At 47.4% G+C, this 20,661-nt stretch overlaps 1 protein-coding gene across 20 annotated transcripts in view; it reads left to right on the top strand.

Annotated features, from left to right (window-relative positions):
• Positions 1–20,661, top strand: part of NACA (nascent polypeptide associated complex subunit alpha) — a 59,470-nt gene that overhangs the window by 12,286 nt on the left and 26,523 nt on the right. For 9 of the 20 annotated variants that reach the window (XM_075337018.1, XM_075337029.1, XM_075337028.1 and 6 more), the window contains 11 exons: positions 54–119; positions 256–321; positions 1,678–1,743; positions 4,059–4,121; positions 5,452–5,517; positions 12,792–12,854; positions 13,667–13,732; positions 15,086–15,136; positions 15,348–15,413; positions 16,933–16,998; positions 17,880–17,942. The exons of 2 other annotated variants lie outside the window; for them this stretch is intronic. In XM_075337018.1, coding sequence (XP_075193133.1) covers positions 54–119; positions 256–321; positions 1,678–1,743; positions 4,059–4,121; positions 5,452–5,517; positions 12,792–12,854; positions 13,667–13,732; positions 15,086–15,136; positions 15,348–15,413; positions 16,933–16,998; positions 17,880–17,942 — 702 coding nt within the window. Of the gene's footprint in view, positions 1–53; positions 120–255; positions 322–465; positions 516–1,677; positions 1,744–4,058; positions 4,122–5,451; positions 5,518–12,791; positions 12,855–13,666; positions 13,733–15,085; positions 15,137–15,347; positions 15,414–16,932; positions 16,999–17,879; positions 17,943–20,661 lie in introns of those variants that run through there. 9 more of the 20 variants (XM_075337023.1, XM_075337021.1, XM_075337024.1 and 6 more) reach the window with 9 other exon arrangements.

The following is a 20,661-nucleotide window of genomic DNA, read 5'->3' as shown; positions in this document are numbered from 1 at the left end:
AACGCCTGTTTGTTGTATTCCACACAAGCTAATTTACAGTTCTGTTTATTTAGCTCCTAAATTAGAGATCCCTTCTCCTGTGGTCCCTGCAGAATCCACTGTAAAACCCAAAGCACCAGGTACTTGTGTGCATATGTATGTAGATAAATGGCAGTCTGAGCCTCCAGTATTGTGTCTCAATAGCTAAATGTCTATTAGTAGTTTCACTGTTTTTCATATGTATTCTGTGTTTTCTAAATATACTTGTTCATTTAGCTCCCAAATTAGAGACTCCTGCTACTGTGATCCCTGCCAAGGCCACTACTGAAATAAAAGCAACAGGTATTTTATGGCTTCAATGATCTCTAACAATGACACTTGCTGCTCTTGGGCATGTTCGTTGAGCCATGCCCATTAGGCACAACCAGTATAATCACACAACCCCGGGGTGGATTTCACTAAGTGAGAATATTTATTTTGCCACACAACTGCTCCTGAGAGTCGTGCAGTGCCTGCTGTGGAGGCCAGCGCTCCAGGTATTGTGTGGAAACTATCACAAACCCTTCAGTCCTGCATGAGAGTCACGCATAATTGTGTGGACATTTAACTGTTGGAAATCACTACTACTCACGTCAGCCCTTGTGTAGCACCACCCACAGGCCTTGTTCAGATGGACGTATTTTCGATCAGTGTTGTCAGGGTATACTACAAACAGCCCACTGACCAATATTACCGTGTGCCAGCGCACAAGAGTGTTTTCCACACAACCAGTGGAATGAAAACTAAAGCATCATGCACTTGTGTGGTCTGTTTTATGGACCAGGCTAGTGCATGTAATAGCTGGCAAGTCCACCTAATGCATAGAGCTAGTCCGCAGAGTGCAGATGGGACTGGCCCGATTTATATGATGGCTGTCTGAACCAGGCCTTTCAGTAACACGTGACCCACTTTTCCTCCAGTCTGCACTGGTTTTTATTTTTAGTTTTTTGGGGGTTTTTTTCTTCAGAGACGCTGTCTCCTGAATGTTGCCCCTTAGGTGCTGCCCCCCCTCAGTGCTGCCCCCTCAGTGCCTATAGCTTTTGCCATAAAATTAGGTATTGGGCAAACTAGAATTTCCAGCATTCGGTGAACGTGTATGGAACAGTTTACAGAAACTATGCTGTTGTTCCATGACACTGCTGTTCCTATCAGATATGTTTTAGGGCTCATTCAGAAGGAGGTAATATTAGTCCACGTTCTGTTTGTTGGCCACAGTCCACACACGGGGTCATTATAGACAATGGCATACACAGACCATTGTAGGCATGGGGGGAAAATATCAGATTTTACGGCTCATAATAATCCATGGATTGCGGAGGCAGCACCTGTACACAATGAGAGCACAGAGCTACTCGTGTCCACAGTTTAGCAAAAGTTGAGCACCTTAGAATGAAAGCGATGGCATTCCCATTCTGCCGAGAATTGTCTGAGGATTCAGTATAAAAATTGAGGTCCTGAATCTCGCTGCTTGTGTTCATGATTGTGTAAAAAGTGTAGCAAAAATCTATTACATCAGAGTATGTGACTAGTCAGTATTAACCAGTTCTGTATCAGTTTAGGGTTTAACCATTTCATTTGAAAATTGTGACAATTTTGGCCCCCAAACCTTTCCTAGTGGTATTGGATCTAACATGAAACCCCTTAATCTTTCTGGTTTAGTTCCAAAAGCAGAGCTGCCTGTTCCTGTGGCTCCAGCAGAGCCTGCCGGGAATACTAAGATTCCAGGTATTATTGCTTGCCTTAACCAGTGTTATATTTTGGGACAATTTGCTGTGGTGCCTAACATTTATTCTCAGTATGTTGTAACAGAAGCTGTTCTCTATTAGCTGTACAAACTAATCCTAATAGTACAGTATGCCTGCATCAATGGGGGTGGATTTGGTAGCATTTAGGCCATGTGTCCACGCTGCGGATTTCTCGCGGATTTTGCCGCGGATTTACCGCAGATTTCCTGAAAATCTGCAGCAGCGGCACTTCCCAGCCATTTCAATGGCATTTTGGAAATGTGTCCATGCTGCGGATTTTTCCGCGGCGGATTTGCCGCGGATTTTGATCCGGAAAAATCTGCAGCATGTCAATTATTGTTGCGGATTTTGGCTATAGAATTGGGGGAGAAAAAAATCCGCATCAAAATCCGCGGTAAATCCGCTGCAAATCCGCGGCAAAAAAAAGGTGCGGATTTGCCGCGAAAGTCGCGGATTTTCATGCAGAAAAATCCGCAGGTACATTCTACCGTGGACACATAGCCTTAGGACATATGTCTTTGATTTCTGAGATTACCGTTGTCACAGATCTCTACCAGTAGTATACCCCTTTCTTCCCATACTAAGGATGCATATCCAGCTTAAAGCAAACTTGACAGCTGATGCATTCTGCCCGTTGATTAGAAAAAATGTATCAGTGACTGTATAACTTCATATTTATTTGATGCTGCTGCGTTTCAGAGTTGAAAAAAAACAAACGAAACACTTTAAAAGCTGCATTGGAAACCCACTTGGAAAGGCCAGTCCCTAGCAGCTTTTTTCCCACTTGGCAGGTCTACATGCCTGTATATAGGGGGAGACCTATCGGTTTTTGGTAGCAGGAGGGGAGATGCTGCCGGTGACCCGCCTTTTATCTAGTTTCCTGTGCAGCTTGGTCTCAGCACCTTTTAAAATGTTTGGTTTTTTTTCTGAAACGGTGCAGTATTTCAGGGTCAAACACACATGAATAAAATCAGTCAGGTTCGCTTTAAATATGGTTAGGGGACTCCTATTTTATATGAAAGTTCAGTTTTAAAGAGAACCTGTCCGCACGATTATGCATATTAAACTAAAGGTATGCTCATTATAGTGCTGTTATACTGATTTAATACATTCAGTGAAGAAATCTGCAGCCTGTTTTTTTGTAAAATCCTCATTAGACGTTTTGGTCTCCGTATTGAGGTGGGTAGGGTCTTCAGCTCCGCCACAGCCGCTCTGCTACCTCTGGTGTCTTTATCCTTTTTCTTATTTTTACAATATCGCATTGGCGTTCTCCTAGCATTGGGCAGCACTTGCACCGACTGGTCTCGCTGTTTACTTCATTAAAATAGCGCCAGGAGCAGCTCATGCACAGATCGACCTCCCGGCAGTCTTCTGTGAAATGGCACTGTGGCAGCGCATGCGCAGATTGAGATCTCAGCCGTTACTGAGCCAGAGATTTAAATCTGTGTCTATTCCGGTGCCATTTTACTAAGGATTGCCAGGAGATCGATTCTGTGCAAGCGCCTTCCTCATCTAGGACGTTGCAGGCACAAACGTCACCAAAGGCATAGCCAAAGACCCTACATAGTCCCACCCCAGTGCACGCACAGGAAAAATATAAATTGACAAATTTAAAAAAAAAAACGGGCAGTGGATTTTTTCAATAAGGCTGGACTCACATGAGCGTATGGCATCCGATGCGAGATGCTAATGCCCCCTGGCTCAGGCTCTGCTGCGAGCCTGAGCCGAGTGTCATGCGACTGTAACCCGATCTTGCGATCGGGTCACAGCTGTGAAGCTGTGTGCGGGCACTGCGGAGGAGAGGGAGGGGTTAATCCTCCCATCTCCTCCACTGTCAGCCTGTGCGTAGATCGCACTGCACTGGGATAACATCCGAGTGCAGTCCGATGTATCTCTCGCATCCATTCACTTGAATGGGTGCGAGAGATACGGCGGTAGCAGCAAAACGCAGCATGCTGCCGCTTTTCTCGCATCCAGAATCTGGATGCGAGAAAAGCTGACCAACAGCTCAACCTCATTGCCTAACATTGGTCAGAGTGCAATGCGAGAATTTCTCGCATTGCACTCGTCCGATTTTCACGCTCGTGTGAGCGTACCCTAATAATGTATTAAATTAGTATAACACCACTAGTATGGCCATATTTTAATATGCATGACCATGAAGGTAAGGTAATCTGTAATGTCTTAGAAGTTGCTACAACAAATATATCTCCGCCCCTCAACAGTATCGATATTAGGTGGTTGATCTGTGTTTTTGGGTTTTTTAAGTAAGGATATTATTTATTTTTGCCTTAGCCCCAGAAAACAAAACTGTTCCTGAGAGTCCTGCAGTGCCTGTTGTGGAGGCCAAAGCTCCAGGTAGTGTGTGGTGGAAATAGCATGCTCTATTCAGTGTCATGTAACGTCTCACCCTATTTGGCATAATATATCTGCTCTATAATCAGACAGCGACACACATAGCGGGTTGTGCTGATACTCCCCCAACATTTTCTTTTTGGAGAGTTACATGAGATAAGCCTAGTGCAGAACTGTCCCTATGGGCTGGTTCACACTAAGCGACAGCGACAACGAGGTCGCTGTTACGTCACCATTTTCTGTGACGTAACAGCGACCTTGTAAGTCGCTGTTATGATCGCTGCTTAGCTGTCAAACACAGCAGCCGAAGCAGCGATCATAACTGCGAGAGCAGGGAGCCGCGCACACTGCTTAGCGCTGACTCCTTGCTCTCCTAGCTACAGTACACATCGGGTTAATTAACCCGATGTGTACTGCAGCTACATGTGCAGAGAGCCAGAGCCGGCAGCACAGGCAGTGTGAGAGCTGCGGAGGCTGGTAACTAAGGTAAATATCGGGTAACCACCTTGGTTACCCGATGTTTACCCTGGTTACAGCTTACCACAGCTGCCAGATGCCGGCTCCTGCTCCCTGCTCGCTTCATTTCGTCGCTCTCTCGCTGTCACACAAAGCGATCTGTGTGTCACAGCGGGAGAGCGCCTTTGAAGAAAACGAACCAGGGCTGTGTGTAACGAGCAGCGATCTCGCAGCAGGGGCCAGATCGCTGCTCAGTGTCACACACAGCGAGATCGCTAATGAGGTCACTGTTGCGTCACCAAAACCGTGCCGTAGCAGCGATTTCGGTAGCGATCTCACTGTGTGAAGCACCCCTATCTCCCTATTAGAGGGCATTTGTTAGCAGGATTTTGCTATCTAATCTGTGGACCACAGAAGACAGTGATCTCCCTTATCAAGCTGTGTGCTGTTTACTTTTAATGAAGGTTTTATCATCACCAGATTGACTTCTTGGAGCAGCCCTGGTCTGACCACGCCCCTTTGTGATAAGCAGCTCACTGTCACTATACAGTGTACACAGAGCTGTGGTGTGGGCGGTGTTAGCTTTCTGAGCTCTGTTAGTGGCTACATCTATGAACTGTCAAAACTGCTGCACCCAGTAAGTGATAAATCGTTGTAATCGGGGTCTTTTTTCCTACATCATGCTGCTATCAGATGAGGTAGCAAAAACCTGGTTATATATTCCCTTTAAAAATGCAGCCATGGCGGATCTGTATCAGAAGGAATAGCTGTCACCTGCTTGTTTAGCTGACACCTATCTAAAGCACATGTCCACCATGTCAATTTACTTGCTGTATGCAGCCTGCTATAGTTTTACTTATCAATTTTATTTTCTTAGTTGTAAAAACTGAGCTGCCTGCCCCTGTGGCTTCAGTGGGGTCTGCCGCTAATACGAAGGCTCCAGGTATTATTGCTTGTCTTAGTTTTGTAACCATTTGCAGTGTTGACGTTCACATTTTATGTGCATTGTAATAAAGCCTGTTTGTTAGCTGTCAAAAAATCCCTCCTAATAAGAGGACCTGTCTGCACCACGCTTATGACTGCCCACCGAATGCATGGACGGCATCTGCCCCTAATGTTCTGTTCTGTCTGGCAATTAGTTAACATTAGCATATCTCCTACTCCCTATATTAGCATGTATATCCGGCTGATTATGGGAGGTCGGGATTTCTATGTTATAGGAGTGAATGGTCCGCTTAGGCTAGGTCTACATTTCGAGAAATCACTTGTTAGAACGGATCCAGCTGCAAACTTTCCCAAAAAAAAGGTTCTGCAGACACAACTTTTTTGTCCATTTTTGAATAACTGATTTCAGCTGGATCTGTTTTTAGTTGTGTTTTTTTTTTGTTTTTTTTAACATTGGTCTATGGAAAACAGATTGCTATTAGAAATGAAAACAAAAATGGTTAATTAACGGATCTGTTTTCTATAGACTTCAATGTTGAAAAAATGAAACAAACTGAAATTAGTCATTTAAAAATAGACACAGTTGTCTGCACGACATTTTTGCTGCTGGATCTGTTCTAATGGATGATTATGGCCCATGTGAACATAGCGTTAGATGTCTTCAGATCAGTGGAATTACTGGGAAAAAAATACCTTCTATGTTTCCACAATGACTATTTGGTGAGTTTTTGATGTTGCAAAATTTCTGCACCTATTATGTAAAATAAGTTAGTTACATTTTCTTTGTCGCTCCTAATTGGGAGACCGACAATTGGGGTGTATAGCTACTGCCTCCGGAGGCCACACAAAGTATTACACTTAAAAGTGTAAGGCCCCTCCCCTTCTGGCTATACACCCCCCCGTGGGATCACGGGCTCCTCAGTTTTATGCTTTGTGCGAAGGAGGTCAGACATGCACGCATAGCTCCACTGTTTAGTCAGCAGCAGCTGCTGACTATGTCGGATGGAAGAAAAGAGGGCCCATACGGGGGCCCCCAGCATGCTCCCTTCTCACCCCACTTGCGGTCGGCGGTGTTTGTTAAGGTTGAGGTACCCATTGCGGGTACGGAGGCTGGAGCCCACATGCTGATTCCTTCCCCATCCCCATTAGGGCTCTGGGTGAAGTGGGACTTGACCGGTCTCCGGGCACTGAGACCGTGCTCCATCCACAGCCCCTGGAGGATCTGCTGGATACGGAGCGGAGTTTCCTCAGGGACAGGACCCTGCTTCATTAAGGTACTCCGTGTCCCCGTGCTTACCGCACGCACACTGCAGCATTGCTGGGTGTGTTAGTGCGCCGGGGTAAACAGCGCTGCTGCGCTTGTGCCGTTACTCACTACAGCTCTGCTGAGTGAGGAGACTTAGTACGATCGGCCGATCCGGCCGCTGGGGTCAGTGTTTACTGCGTCGCGGCTGGGATTTGTGGTGCGCCGGGGACTTCCGCGCTGGCCGTGCATATATGACGGCCGCGCTAGATTACTACAGTCCCCGGCTTTTGCGGCCTAGTTCGTATCGTTCCCGCCCCCAGACCTGCCAGTCAGGAGGAGGGCGGGACGCTGTACAGACCAGCAGCGCTAAGAGCTGGAGTCTGTTTTACATACTCCAGCCCTCACACTAGGCACAGTGGGACGCAGTTTCCCGCACTTTTGTTTGTGGCACGCCCACGGTCCGCCCCTCTTCACAGGACGCCGGCAGCCATTCCTGCCTGCACGCTGAGCTGCAGAGGGGAGGCTGGGAGACCCAGACAAGGGATTCTACGACCTCACACCCGCTTTTCAGCGGGCGGTAAGCAGCCCTCAAGGGCTCTCCCCCACTTGCCATAGTGTACATTGTATTTTGTGCTGGCAATACTTTACACTGTACGGTCGCTGGTGATTTTCTGCTATATACCCTCCTTAGATTTCTCAAGGAGACAACAGCATGTCGTCCGCAAAAAGCAAAAGTGCCAAGGCACGGACTTTATGTGCTGCCTGTACCGCATGTGGGGCTGCTCTACCGGCAGGTTCCACTGACCCCCATTGTGTGCAGTGCTTGGCCCCTGTGCCAATTGCTCAGCCGGGGCCTCTGCTAGAGGTGACCCAGGGAGAACCACCTGTGAATGCTGTCCAGGTGACAGGGACGGAGTTTGCAGCTTTTGCTGACAGATTGTCTATGACTATGTCTAAAATTCTTGAAACATTGCAGTCTAGACCAGTAACTCAGACCATGGGCACTGTTGGTACATTGCCCCCTGGTCCCCCTCAGCTGGAACACTTCCTAGCTCCGGGGGTGTCACATGCACCCCAGGGTGACGGCTCTGACTCGGACGACAGTCCCAGACAACCTAAGCGGGCTCGCTATGAGCGACCCTCAACTTCATCACACTGGTCAGGGTCCCAGCGGGACGACTCTCTGTGTGATGAGGCGGATGTAACTGATCAGGATTCTGATACTGGGGCCGCTCTCAATCTAGATACCCCGGATGGTGACGCCATAGTGAATGATCTTATAGCGTCCATCAATAAGATGTTAGATATTTCTCCACAAGCTCCTCCTGCGGAGGAGGCAGCTTCACAGCAGGAGAAATTCCATTTCAGGTATCCCAAGCGTAAATTAAGCACTTTTCTGGACCACTCTGACTTTAGAGACGCAATCCAGAAACACCACGCTTATCCAGATAAGCGTTTCTCCAAACGGCTTAAAGATACGCGCTATCCTTTTCCCCCTGACGTGGTCAAGGGCTGGACACAGTGTCCCAAGGTGGACCCTCCAATCTCCAGGCTTGCAGCCAGATCTCTAGTTGCAGTGGCTGTCACAGGTCAAAGACCGTTGGGTGAGAGACATTCTGTCTCACGGGTACAGGATAGAGTTCAGCTCTCGTCCTCCAACTCGTTTCTTCAGAACTTCTCCACCGCCCGACCGAGCCGATGCTCTGCTGCAAGCGGTGTCCGCTCTAAAGGCGGAAGGAGTGGTGACTTCCGTTCCTCTTCAGGAACAAGGCCACGGTTTTTACTCCAATTTGTTTGTGGTGCCAAAGAAAGACGGGTCGTTCCGTCCCGTCCTGGATCTAAAGCTGCTCAACAAACACGTAAAAACCAGGAGGTTCCGGATGGAATCTCTCCGCTCCGTTATCGCCTCAATGTCTCAAGGAGATTTCCTAGCATCAATAGACATCAAGGATGCTTATCTCCACGTGCCGATTGCACCAGAGCATCAGCGTTTTCTACGCTTCGTTATAGGAAGCGAACACCTGCAGTTCGTAGCTCTACCTTTCGGGCTGGCGACAGCCCCTCGGGTCTTCACCAAGGTCATGGCAGCAGTAGTAGCAGTCCTGCACTCGCAAGGTCACTCTGTGATCCCGTATTTAGACGATCTACTTATCAAGGCACCCTCTCAAGAGGCATGCCAACACAGCCTGAACGTGGCACTGAAGACTCTCCAGAGTTTCGGGTGGATCATCAACTTTTCAAAGTCAAATCTAACCCCGACCCAATCACTAATATATCTTGGCATGGAGTTTCATACTCTCTCAGCGATAGTGAAACTTCCACTGGACAAACAGTGCTCGCTACAGACAGGGGTGCAATCTCTCCTGCAGGGCCAGTCGCACCCCTTGAGGCGCCTCATGCACTTCCTAGGGAAGATGGTAGCAGCAATGGAAGCAGTTCCTTTTGCGCAGTTTCATCTGCGTCCATTACAATGGGACATTCTCCGCCAATGGGACGGGAAGTCGACGTCCCTCGACAGGGAGGTCTCCCTCTCTCAGGCAGCCAAGGAATCTCTCCGGTGGTGGCTTCTTCCCACCTCATTGTCAAAAGGAAAGTCGTTCCTACCCCCATCCTGGGCGGTGGTCACGACAGATGCGAGTCTATCAGGGTGGGGAGCAGTGTTTCTCCACCACAGGGCTCAAGGTACGTGGACTCGGAAAGAGTCCACCCTTCAGATCAATGTTCTGGAAATCAGAGCAGTCTATCTTGCCCTACAAGCCTTCCAACAGTGGCTGGAAGGCAAGCAGATCCGAATTCAGTCGGACAACTCCACAGCGGTGGCATACATCAACCACCAAGGGGGAACACGCAGTCGGCAAGCCTTCCAGGAAGTCCGGCGGATTCTGACGTGGGTGGAAGACACGGCATCCACCATATCCGCAGTCCACATCCCAGGCGTAGAAAACTGGGAAGCAGACTTTCTCAGTCGCCAGGGCATGGACGCAGGGGAATGGTCCCTTCACCCGGACGTGTTTCAGGAGATCTGTCGCCGCTGGGGGATGCCGGACGTCGACCTGATGGCGTCACGGCACAACAACAAAGTCCCGGTTTTCATGGCACGGTCTCACGATCACCGAGCTCTGGCGGCAGACGCCTTAGTTCAAGATTGGTCGCAGTTCCGGCTACCGTATGTGTTCCCACCTCTGGCATTGTTGCCCAGAGTGCTCCGCAAAATCAGGTCCGACTGCCGCCGCGCCATTCTCGTCGCTCCAGACTGGCCAAGGAGGTCGTGGTACCCGGATCTGTGGCACCTCACGGTAGGCCATCCGTGGGCACTACCAGACCGTCCAGACTTGCTGTCTCAAGGGCCGTTTTTCCATCTGAATTCTGCGGCCCTGAACCTGACTGTGTGGCCATTGAGTCCTGGATCCTAGCGGCCTCAGGTTTATCTCATGAAGTGGTTGCCACCATGAGACAGGCTAGGAAGCCATCCTCCGCCAAGATCTACCACAGGACGTGGAGGATATTCCTATCTTGGTGCTCTGCTCAGGGAGTTTCTCCCTGGCCTTTTGCATTGCCTACTTTTCTTTCCTTCCTGCAGTCTGGGTTGGAAAAAGGTTTGTCGCTTGGCTCCCTTAAAGGTCAAGTCTCCGCGCTATCCGTATTTTTTCAGAAACGCCTGGCGCGACTTCCTCAGGTACGCACGTTCCTGCAAGGGGTTGGTCATATCGTCCCCCCTTACAATCGGCCGTTGGAGCCCTGGGACCTGAACAAGGTTCTAATTGCTCTCCAGAAGCCGCCTTTCGAGCCTATGAAGGAGGTTTCCCTTTCTCGTCTTTCACAGAAAGTGGCCTTTCTAGTGGCGGTCACGTCTCTTCGGAGAGTGTCCGAGCTGGCGGCGTTATCATGCAGATCTCCATTCCTGGTGTTTCACCAGGACAAGGTAGTTCTGCGTCCAATTCCAGAATTTCTTCCCAAGGTGGTATCTTCCTTTCATCTCAATCAAGATATCACTTTACCGTCTTTGTGTCCGCATCCAGTTCACCAATTTGAAAAGGGTTTGCATTTATTGGATCTGGTGAGAGCACTCAGGATCTACATTTCCCGCACGGCGTCTCTGTGCCGCTCGGATGCACTCTTTGTCCTTGTCGCTGGTCAGCGTAAAGGGTCGCAAGCTTCCAAATCCACCCTTGCGCGGTGGATCAAGGAACCAATTCTTCACACCTACCGTTCGGCTGGGCTTCCGATTCCATCAGGGCTGAAGGCCCATTCTACCAGAGCCGTGGGTGCGTCCTGGGTATTACGGCACCAGGCTACGGCTCAGCAGGTGTGCCAGGCGGCTACCTGGTCGAGTCTGCACACTTTTACCAAGCATTATCAGGTGCATACCTACGCTTCGGCGGATGCCGGCCTAGGTAGACAAGTCCTTCAGGCGGCGGTGGCTCACCTGTAGGAAAGGGCTGTTTGACGGCCCTATCACGAGGTATTCTTTTACCCACCCAGGGACTGCTTTTGGACGTCCCAATTGTCTGGGTCTCCCAATTAGGAGCGACAAAGAAGAAGGGAATTTTGTTTACTTACCGTAAATTCCTTTTCTTCTAGCTCCAATTGGGAGACCCAGCACCCGCCCTGTTTTCTTAGGAAGTTTGTTTTTTTCGGGTGCACATGTTGTTCATGTTGAACAGTTCAGTTCTCCGAGGCTGTTTCTCGGGTTGAATTTGTATTTAAAACAGTTATTGGCTTTCCTCCTTCTTGCTTTTGCACTAAAACTGAGGAGCCCGTGATCCCACGGGGGGGTGTATAGCCAGAAAGGGAGGGGCCTTACACTTTTAAGTGTAATACTTTGTGTGGCCTCCGGAGGCAGTAGCTATACACCCCAATTGTCTGGGTCTCCCAATTGGAGCTAGAAGAAAAGGAATTTACGGTAAGTAAACAAAATTCCCTTCTTTTTAGTGCATTTTGTGTGTTTTTTTGGTTTCTTTTTGGTATGCCATTCTTTAGATAATGTTGCTTTGTTTTTTATATTTTCTGGTATGTGGCTTTGAAAACTTTAATCATGTGTGAATTACATGCGTTTTTATTGTTTCTGCTGTGGAAATGCAGTAAAAACTTGCGGTTTTTACTTCCAGATTTTCCTTATTTAATGCAGTTCTATTGAGACAGTGCACAGCAATGCACGAGAAATTGACATGTTGCGGATTGGAAGCACGCTCCGCAGCTCAGTTTACGCTGATTAAAAAAAAAAGCCTAGTGGGCCGGAGACTTCTAGAAATCCCGTCCACTTTGCTGGAACTGTAAGGCTAGGTTCACACTTCCGTTAAATTGTATCAGTCACAATCCGCTGCTCTGGTAAACAACGGAATCCGTTTGGCGGATTCCGTTGTTCCCATAGAGTTGTATGAGCGGCGGATTGTGACTGATGCTGCGTTGCACCCTCCGCCCGACTGATCAGTCGTGGAACGACTGACCACGGGGCGGAAGGAACGCAGCCTGTAACGTTTTTTGAGCAGCGCAATCCGAAGGATTTCGCTGCGCATGCTCTCTCTGGCTCCCTGCACACGTAACCAGGATACACATCGGGTTACTAAGCAATGCGCTTTGGTTAGTTACCCGATATTTACACTGGATACAGTGTGCAGGGAGGCCAACACTTCCCCGCTCGGCTCCGCCCCCTCCCGCACTCCGCATGTGTACACACACACACTCACCTGTCCCCAGCCCTGCAGTCCCTGCGGCACAGACGTCCACAGCACCACGGCCCCCCTCGCGCTCCGCCCCCTGCACACAACGGAGTCCGACAATGAATTCTGTTCTGTCATCCGTTGTACAACGCATCAGTCACAAGCATCAAGCAACGCATGTGACTGATGCAAAACAACGGAAATGTGAACCTAGCCTAAAACGCTGTATTTTTGACAGTGAAATACGCAGCATCAAAATCTCATTGTGGGCACACAGCCTAAAAGATACAGTCCCAAATAGTGTGTGGTGGGGGGGGGGTGATCAGCTGTTTTTTCACCAAGTGAGGATATTTATTTTTGCCTTAGCTGCAGAAAACAAAACCGTTCCTGAGAGTCCTGCAGTGCCTGTTGTGGAGGCCAAAGCTCCAGGTATTGTACACAGTGTGGAAAATAGCTTGAACCCTTTGGTTCTGTGTGACTTTAGCAACTTGCTTTGATCTTTGCCCCAAAATTTGTCAATGCCTGTGTCAAGTCAAATACCTCAAAGTAGCTTTGAACATTACTCCAAAGACACATACTGATAGGAAAGTTAGATTGTGAGCCCCTATGGGGACAGTGAGGATCACGCAAAAAAGAGTTGTGGAATTTAAAGGGAAGCTGTCAGGTCCCTTATGTATCCTAACCTACAATCAGGAGCATGAGTGGCCTAATAACCCCTTCCTACCCATCCCTGTGTTGTAGTATTGTGTAATATGAAAGTTTTAAAAAATATTTTATTACGAACATATTCCTTATATAACTAGCATAGGCTCTAGTCCCCTGGGCGTCTCATCGCCCCGTGGGCATTTGCATACTTTCCATGATATCCCATCCCTATGGGCGTGATACAATGGACTTACATGAGTAATGTCCGGTCTGCTCCTTCAGAATCACACGCGTGCGCGCTTACCATTCCTGCAGCCCTCTTATCCAGATGTTTGCTTGTCGGCTAATGTAAGTCTAAAATCTAGCAGCAACAATTGTCTTGGTGAACACCTTGTAAGGGGTATATTTTAGCTTTAAAGTTGACGTGTGACCAGTCAGGTGTGTAGTGGTTCAGCATCAATGTTTGGAGGTTACAAGATTGCTACAATTTGTGGCGATTGGAACCACAAAACCTTCCTTGGTGGTTTTATATAATATCTGTTATGTAGCATTTTTTTGTTTTACTTTTTTGATACTCATGAAGCTTTCTGGTTTAGTTCCAAAATCCGAGCTACCTGCCACTGTGGCTCCAGTAGAGCCTGCCGGGAAGACTAAGGCTCCAGGTATTATTGCTTGCCCTAACCAGTATTGTAATTTGGGACCGTCTGCAGTGTTTACCTTCTTTCTCAGTATATTGTAATAAAATCTGTTAGTTGTACAAACCCATCCTCACGCCAGAGGACCTGGCGGCCTTCTGACATCAGTTATTTATTTTTTATTAACTTGCATTTTCCATGCAAATAAAAGTCTAGCAATGCTGGAGCAGTATGTCACATCCCTATAGCCTGACATGTTAGGCTGCTTTCACACATCCGACTTGAGCTCTGCGGCTCAATCCGGCTGTGCAAGCTATGCAACGGATGCGGTGAACACACCGCATCCTTTGCATAAGTTTTTCCTTTGCGGCTAGTCCGGTTTTTGCCGCTTGCGGCATGCTACTGAGCATGCGCAGTGGCAAAAACCGCATGCGGCGGCCGGATGCGGTTATTGCCGCATCGCGCTGCATCCGGCTGCCATAGGCATGCATTGAAAAATGCGGCGCGATGCGTTTTTTTTGCCGCACGAAAAAACGTGCCAGGCAACGTTCCATCCGGCCGCCGCATCGGCTAAATCTGCCGCATGTGGCAAAAACCGGACGGAACGCAAGGCCATGCGGCACTAATTAAAGTCTATGCAGGAAAATCGCAACCGGCAGCAAAAAAGAACGGTTGCGATTTTCCTGCAAAGTGCCGGATTGTACCGCATTGCAGAAACCGGAGGTGTGAAAGCAGCCTTATTCATTCATATAACATCAGATTGGACTAGTCAGCCACCAGATTTGTTGAGATATGACTCATTCTGTCGTTCCCAGACTAGATAAGTTGTTTTTTGTTTTTTTACTGTCTTTTTTGGGGGAGGGGTTTGGCAAGCTCCTGTTCCCAGGCACAGATTTTGTGTGTGTATAAATATGTATGAATGTATGTGTGTATGTATGTATAATAATGTGTGTGTGTGTATGTATATATATTATATATATATATGTATGTATATATATTGTATGTATGTATGTATATATATATATATATATATATATATATATATATATATATATATATATATATATATATATATATATATATATATATATATATATATATATATATATATATATATATATATATATATATATATATATATATATATATTATACACACATACATTATACAAACACACACTTGGGTCTGGTATGAAGCCTCTGCATCTGCTCCCGGGTTTATACCGATATCACATCTATAGCAGTGCAGTGTTGGAAGGTAATCGGCGCTTAGAATTATTAGTGAAAAAATGTCAGCTCCCAGGTGGTGTTCATATGGGGGAAGTGGGATCGGCCTGCGTTTCACTAAGGGAGGATATTTATTTTTTTTCCATATCTCCAGAAAATAAAAAAGCTCCTAAGAGTCCTGCAGTGCCAAAGGCCAAAGCTCCAGGAATTGTGTGGAAAATGGAGTGGACCATTCAGCCCTATGTGACTTTTTAGCTACATTGATATTTACCCCAATAACTTGTGCATGAAACTTGACAAAATGTAAACTTGACTGAGCAAAGTACTTCCCGAATAGTTGGTGCACCAATTGTATAGTGACCTCTACCCCATTCTCCCAGCAGTCACAGCACTATTTTTTTTTTCTCTTGGGTTAGCTTCAAAGACACAGGTTCCTCCGACTGATGCCCCCTCTGTGCCTGTAGCTGTTGATAAAAAATCAGGTATTGTTCATAATAGAGGTTTTGGACATTTGGGACCCATGGCCCTGCCATCCTATGAGACGTTTTGTAGATGAATCATTCTGAAAGGGGTTGTCCAGTCTAAGAAATAAAGCAAGGTCTGAAGTTAATCTATGTAACTGCAGACTGTCAGAATGTGACACTATGCACACTGTCACGATTCCCAGTGTGAGGAAGAGGTCTTGTCTCGACTTCTCTCATCCAGGTTCCTTAAATACCGAAGTGTGGAAGTCTATAGTGTGCACGTGACCACAAGCATGCAACTTATACATGCAGTCACACGACTCAACTCATGGGGCACACAAGGGAATTGAGTGTGTACATCACACAGTGTCACGATTTGGCAGTCAGCAGTGGCAGACTTTGTTCAGGCAAAGATACAATCTCTTGAAGGACCAACTACCAGTTTATTAATGTGTCTAAGGCTAGGTTCACACTTCTGTTGTTTTGCATCAGTCACAATCCGTCGCCTTGAGGAATTACGGTATCCTGCAAAATATTTTGCAGGAATCCAGTTTTTCCCCATAGACTTCTATTAGTGACGGATTGCGACTGATGATGCAGCTTTGCATCTGCTGCGTCGCGGTCAGTCGTTTTTTAACTGACCGCTGGGCTGGAGCAACGCAGCCTGTAACGTTTTTTGAGCAGCGCAATCTGTAGGATTTTGCTGCGCATGCTCTCTGGCTCCCTGCACACGTAATCAGGATACACATCGGGTAACCAAGCAATGCGCTTTGGTTAGTTACCCGATATTTACAGTGGTTACGTGTGCAGGGAGCCAGCGCTAAGCGGTGTACGCTGGTATCCAAGATAAATATTGGGTAACCAAGCAAAAAGTGCTTTGCTTTTAGTTACCCGATATTTACCCTGGATATGTGTGCAAGGAGGCCGACACTTCCCACTCGGCTCCGCCCCCTCCCACACTCCGCATGTACACACTCAGACACTCACACACAGACACTCACTTGTCCCCAGCCCTGCAGTCCCCGCGGCACTGATGTCTTCAGCGCCACGGCTCCGCCCCCCCCCTCGCGCTCCGCACACAATGGAGTCCGACAATGATTTCTGTTCTTTGTCATCCGTTGTACAACGCATCAGTCACATACGTCAAGCAACACATGTGACTGATGCAAAACAACGGAAATGTGAACCTAGCCTTAGAGAGAGCTTACTACTTTGGAAAAGCTACTCCTTCAATGAAAATTTTAGTAATAGCCTATGAAAGCTGAAAAGTAAGGTATTCAAAACTAGTTGTTTTTTTTTTTTTGGGGTCTTTTTTTGGGCCACGAGTGTCAGTATACATGCACGGCTGTTAAGCTGTAACATGATAGTAGTGTGCTCTTTCTGTTAGTGTCTGGTATTACCAGCTACTTTGATTTTGGACATTAACCTCAAAACTTTCTCCAGTGGTATTTTGTCACCCAGAGTTGATTTAATTGTTTCGTTTTATTTTTTTATATATAGTTTTTCATTTTTTGATGCCCTTGAATCTCATGTTTAGATCCAAAAGTTGATCAGCCGGCCCCTGTGGCTCCAGCGGAGCCTGACACGAATGCTAAGGCTCCAGGTATTGCTCACTTAACCAGTTATTTGGGGACAGTTTTCAGTGTTGGCTAATATTTATTCTCTGCATAGTCTAATAAAAGCTCTTTTTTATTAGCTGTATAAACCCAAGCTTGTTATCGCCTTGCATTTAACTGGGTAAATGTTGCTGCCCACGGATGCATGCAATAGTAGCATATCTCTCTCCCTATACTAGCATGTATATCCAGATGATCAAAAGCTAAATGTGTATGAAGAACTTGGGTAAATGTTCTTATTTGAAAGGTTTAAAATTTAGGCCCCTTTCGTCACAATCTGTTTTCTCGACAGATCCGTCGCAGATTGTGGCAAAACTGATGCAATGGATCAGTTTTTCAACGGATCCAACTAGCTAGGGGCCAAATAATTAAAGCATGCTCAGTTTAAAAAAAACGGAATCTGTCGCCGGATTCTGTCATTTGACAGATTACGATGGATCTGGCTTCCATTCTACAAAACATTGGATCCGTCGCTGTCCGTTTTTTTTCAACGTAGACAAAAATCATTACATTCGCCGTTGGCCAGGCAAACTATTTTCAACGGATCCGTCGAACGACGGATGAAACGTGAGGCCATCCATTGCTAATAAAAATCGATGAGAAAAAACAGATCCAGTGGTATCGGTCGCCGGAACAGTTTTTTTTTTTTTTCTTCAAAATTCAACGGATTGTGACTGACGGCAAAAAACTGATGTGTGAAAGGGGCCTTAGTGTCCTAAAAGCTTAATGTTGCCTCGGACTGCATTTTGTATCTGAATCGTGAATTGGGGGGAGGGAAGCTTTCTTAAACTACCGCTCCTCTGCAGTACCCATAACCTACTGGTTTATGTCTGTCTCATTGAGTGAGGATATTTTTTTTTTGCCTTAGCTCCTGGAAAAAAAACTGTTCCTGTAAGTCCTGCAGTGCCTATTGTGGAGGCCCAAACTCCAGGTATTGTGTGCAGTGTTGAAAATACACTCCTCGTTGAAATTGCAACATCACAACTAAAGGTCTTGCAATTAGGAAAATGACAGGATGGAGACATGTTAATGACTTGTAAATGATGAAACAATGGAAACAGAATTTTGAAAACATCTCGATTTACTCAAGGCCTGCAGCAGCTCCCAACTTGTCCCTATGAAGCACATCTGGCACATTGTTCGGCAATTGCAAAGCGAGCTGCGAGCAGCGGATCTGGAGGATTTGCCCACAAGCATTCACTGTTCAGTGCATCCCTAAGGCTGCTTTCACACATCCGGTTTGTGTGCGGATGTGCGGCTCAATCTGGCTGTGAAACCTATGCAACAGATCGGTGAAAACACCGCATCCTTTGCATAAGTTTTTTACATGCGGCCTGTCCGGTTTTTGCCGCTTGCGGCATGCTACTGAGCATGCGCAGTAGCAAAAAACGCATGCGGCGGCCGGATGCAGTTTTTGCCACATCTGGCATCCATAGGGATGCATTGAGAAAAGCACCGCATCGCTGCGGCGCGATGCGTTTTTTTTTTTGCCGCACAAAAAACGTGCCAGGCAACGTTCCATCCGGCCGCCGCATCGGCTAAATCTGCCGCATGCGGCAAAAACCGGACCGAATGCAAGGCCATGCGGCACTAATTAAAGTCTATGCAGGAAAACCGCAACCGGCAGTTAAAAAAAAGGTTGCGTTTTTCCTGCAAAGTGCCGGATTGTGCCGCATAGCAAAAACCGGAGATGTGAAAGCAGCCTTAGGCAACCATTAACCCCTTCACCCCCGGCCACTAAAACACCCTAATGACCAGGCCATTTTTTTGCAATTCTGACCAGTGTCACTTTGACAGGTTATAACTCGAACGCTTCAACGGATCCTGGCGATTCTGAGACTGGTTTTTTGTGACATATTGTACTTCATGTCAGTGGTAAATTTAAACCGATAATTTTTGCGTTTATTTGTGAAAATTTAGGAAATTTTGCAAAAATTTTGAAAATTTCGCAATTTTCAAACTTTGAAAATGTATGCCCATAAATCTGAGAGATATGTCACACAAAATAGTTACTAAATAAACTTTCCCACTTGTCTACTTTACATCAGCGCAATTTTCGAAACAATTTTTTTTCGTTAGGAAGTTAGAACGGGTCAAAGGTCATCAGCGATTTCTCATTTTTCCAACAAAATTTAGAAAATAATTTTTTTTAGGGACCACATCACATTTGAAGTGACTTTGAGAGGCCGAGGTGACAGAAAATACCCAAAAGTGACCCCATTCTAAAAACTGCACCCCTCACTCTGCTCAAAACCACATCCAAAAAGTTTATTAACCCTTTAGGTGCTTCACAGGAACCAAAGCAATGTGGAAGGAAAAAATGAAAATTTTACTTTTTAACACAAAAATGTTACTTTAGCCATAAAATTTTTATTTCTTTGTCGCTCCTAATTGGGAGACCCAGACAATTGGGTGTATAGCTACTGCCTCCGGAGGCCACACAAAGTACTACACTTAAAAGTGTAAGGCCCCTCCCCTTCTGGCTATACACCCCCCCGTGGGATCACGGGCTCCTCAGTTTTATGCTTTGTGCGAAGGAGGCCAGACATCCACGCATAGCTCCACTGTTTAGTCAGCAGCAGCTGCTGACTATGTCGGATGGAAGAAAAGAGGGCCCATACTAGGGCCCCCAGCATGCTCCCTTCTCACCCCACTTTCTGTCGGCGGTGTTTGTTAAGGTTGAGGTACCCATTGCGGGTACGGAGGCTGGAGCCCACATGCTGATTCCTTCCCCATCCCCATTAGGGCTCTGGGTGAAGTGGGACTTTACCGGTCTCCGGGCACTGAGGCCGTGCTCCATCCACAGCCCCTGGAGGATCTGCTGGATACGGAGCGGAGTTTTCTCAGGGACAGGACCCTGCTCCATCAAGGTACTCCGTGTCCCCGTGCTTATCGCACGCACACTGCAGCATTGCTGGGTGTGTTAGTGCGCCGGGGTAAACAGCGCTGCTGCGCTGGTGCCGTTACTCACTACAGCTCTGCTGAGTGAGGTGACTTTGTACGATCGGCCGATCCGGCCGCTGGGGTCAGTGTTTACTGGTCGCGGCTGGGATTTGTGGTGCGCCCGGGACTTCCGCGCTGGCCGTGCATATATGACGGCCGCGCTAGATTACTACAGTCCCCGGCTTTTGCGGCCTAGTTCGTATCGTTCCCGCCCCCGGACCTGCCAGTCAGGAGGAGGGCGGGACGCTGTACAGTCCAGCAGCGTTAAGAGCTGGAGTCTGTTTTACATACTCCAGCCCTCACACTAGGCACAGGGGGACGCAGCTTCCCGCTCTTTTGTTTGGGACGCCCACGGTCCGCCCCTCTTCACAGGACGCCGGCAGCCATTCCTGCCTGCACGCTGAACTGCGGAGGGGAGGCTGGGAGACCCAGACAAGGGATTCTACGATCTCACACCCGCTTTTCAGCGGGCGGTAAGCAGCCCTCAAGGGCTCTCCCCCACTTGTGCCATAGTGTACTTTTGTATTTTGTGCTGGCAATACTTTGCACTGTACAGTCGCTGGTGGTTTTCTGCTATATGCCCTCCTTAGATTTCTCAAGGAGATAACAGCATGTCGTCCGCAAAAAGCAAAAGTGCCAAGGCACGGACTTTATATGCTGCTTGTACCGCATGTGGGGCTACTCTACCGGCAGGTTCCACTGACCCC

This window comes from Anomaloglossus baeobatrachus, chromosome 2, assembly GCF_048569485.1.
Source record: "Anomaloglossus baeobatrachus isolate aAnoBae1 chromosome 2, aAnoBae1.hap1, whole genome shotgun sequence".
Classification (NCBI taxonomy): domain Eukaryota; kingdom Metazoa; phylum Chordata; class Amphibia; order Anura; family Aromobatidae; genus Anomaloglossus; species Anomaloglossus baeobatrachus.
The sequence above is the reverse complement of the archived record's forward strand: the minus strand, read 5'-3'. Positions and strand labels throughout refer to the sequence as shown.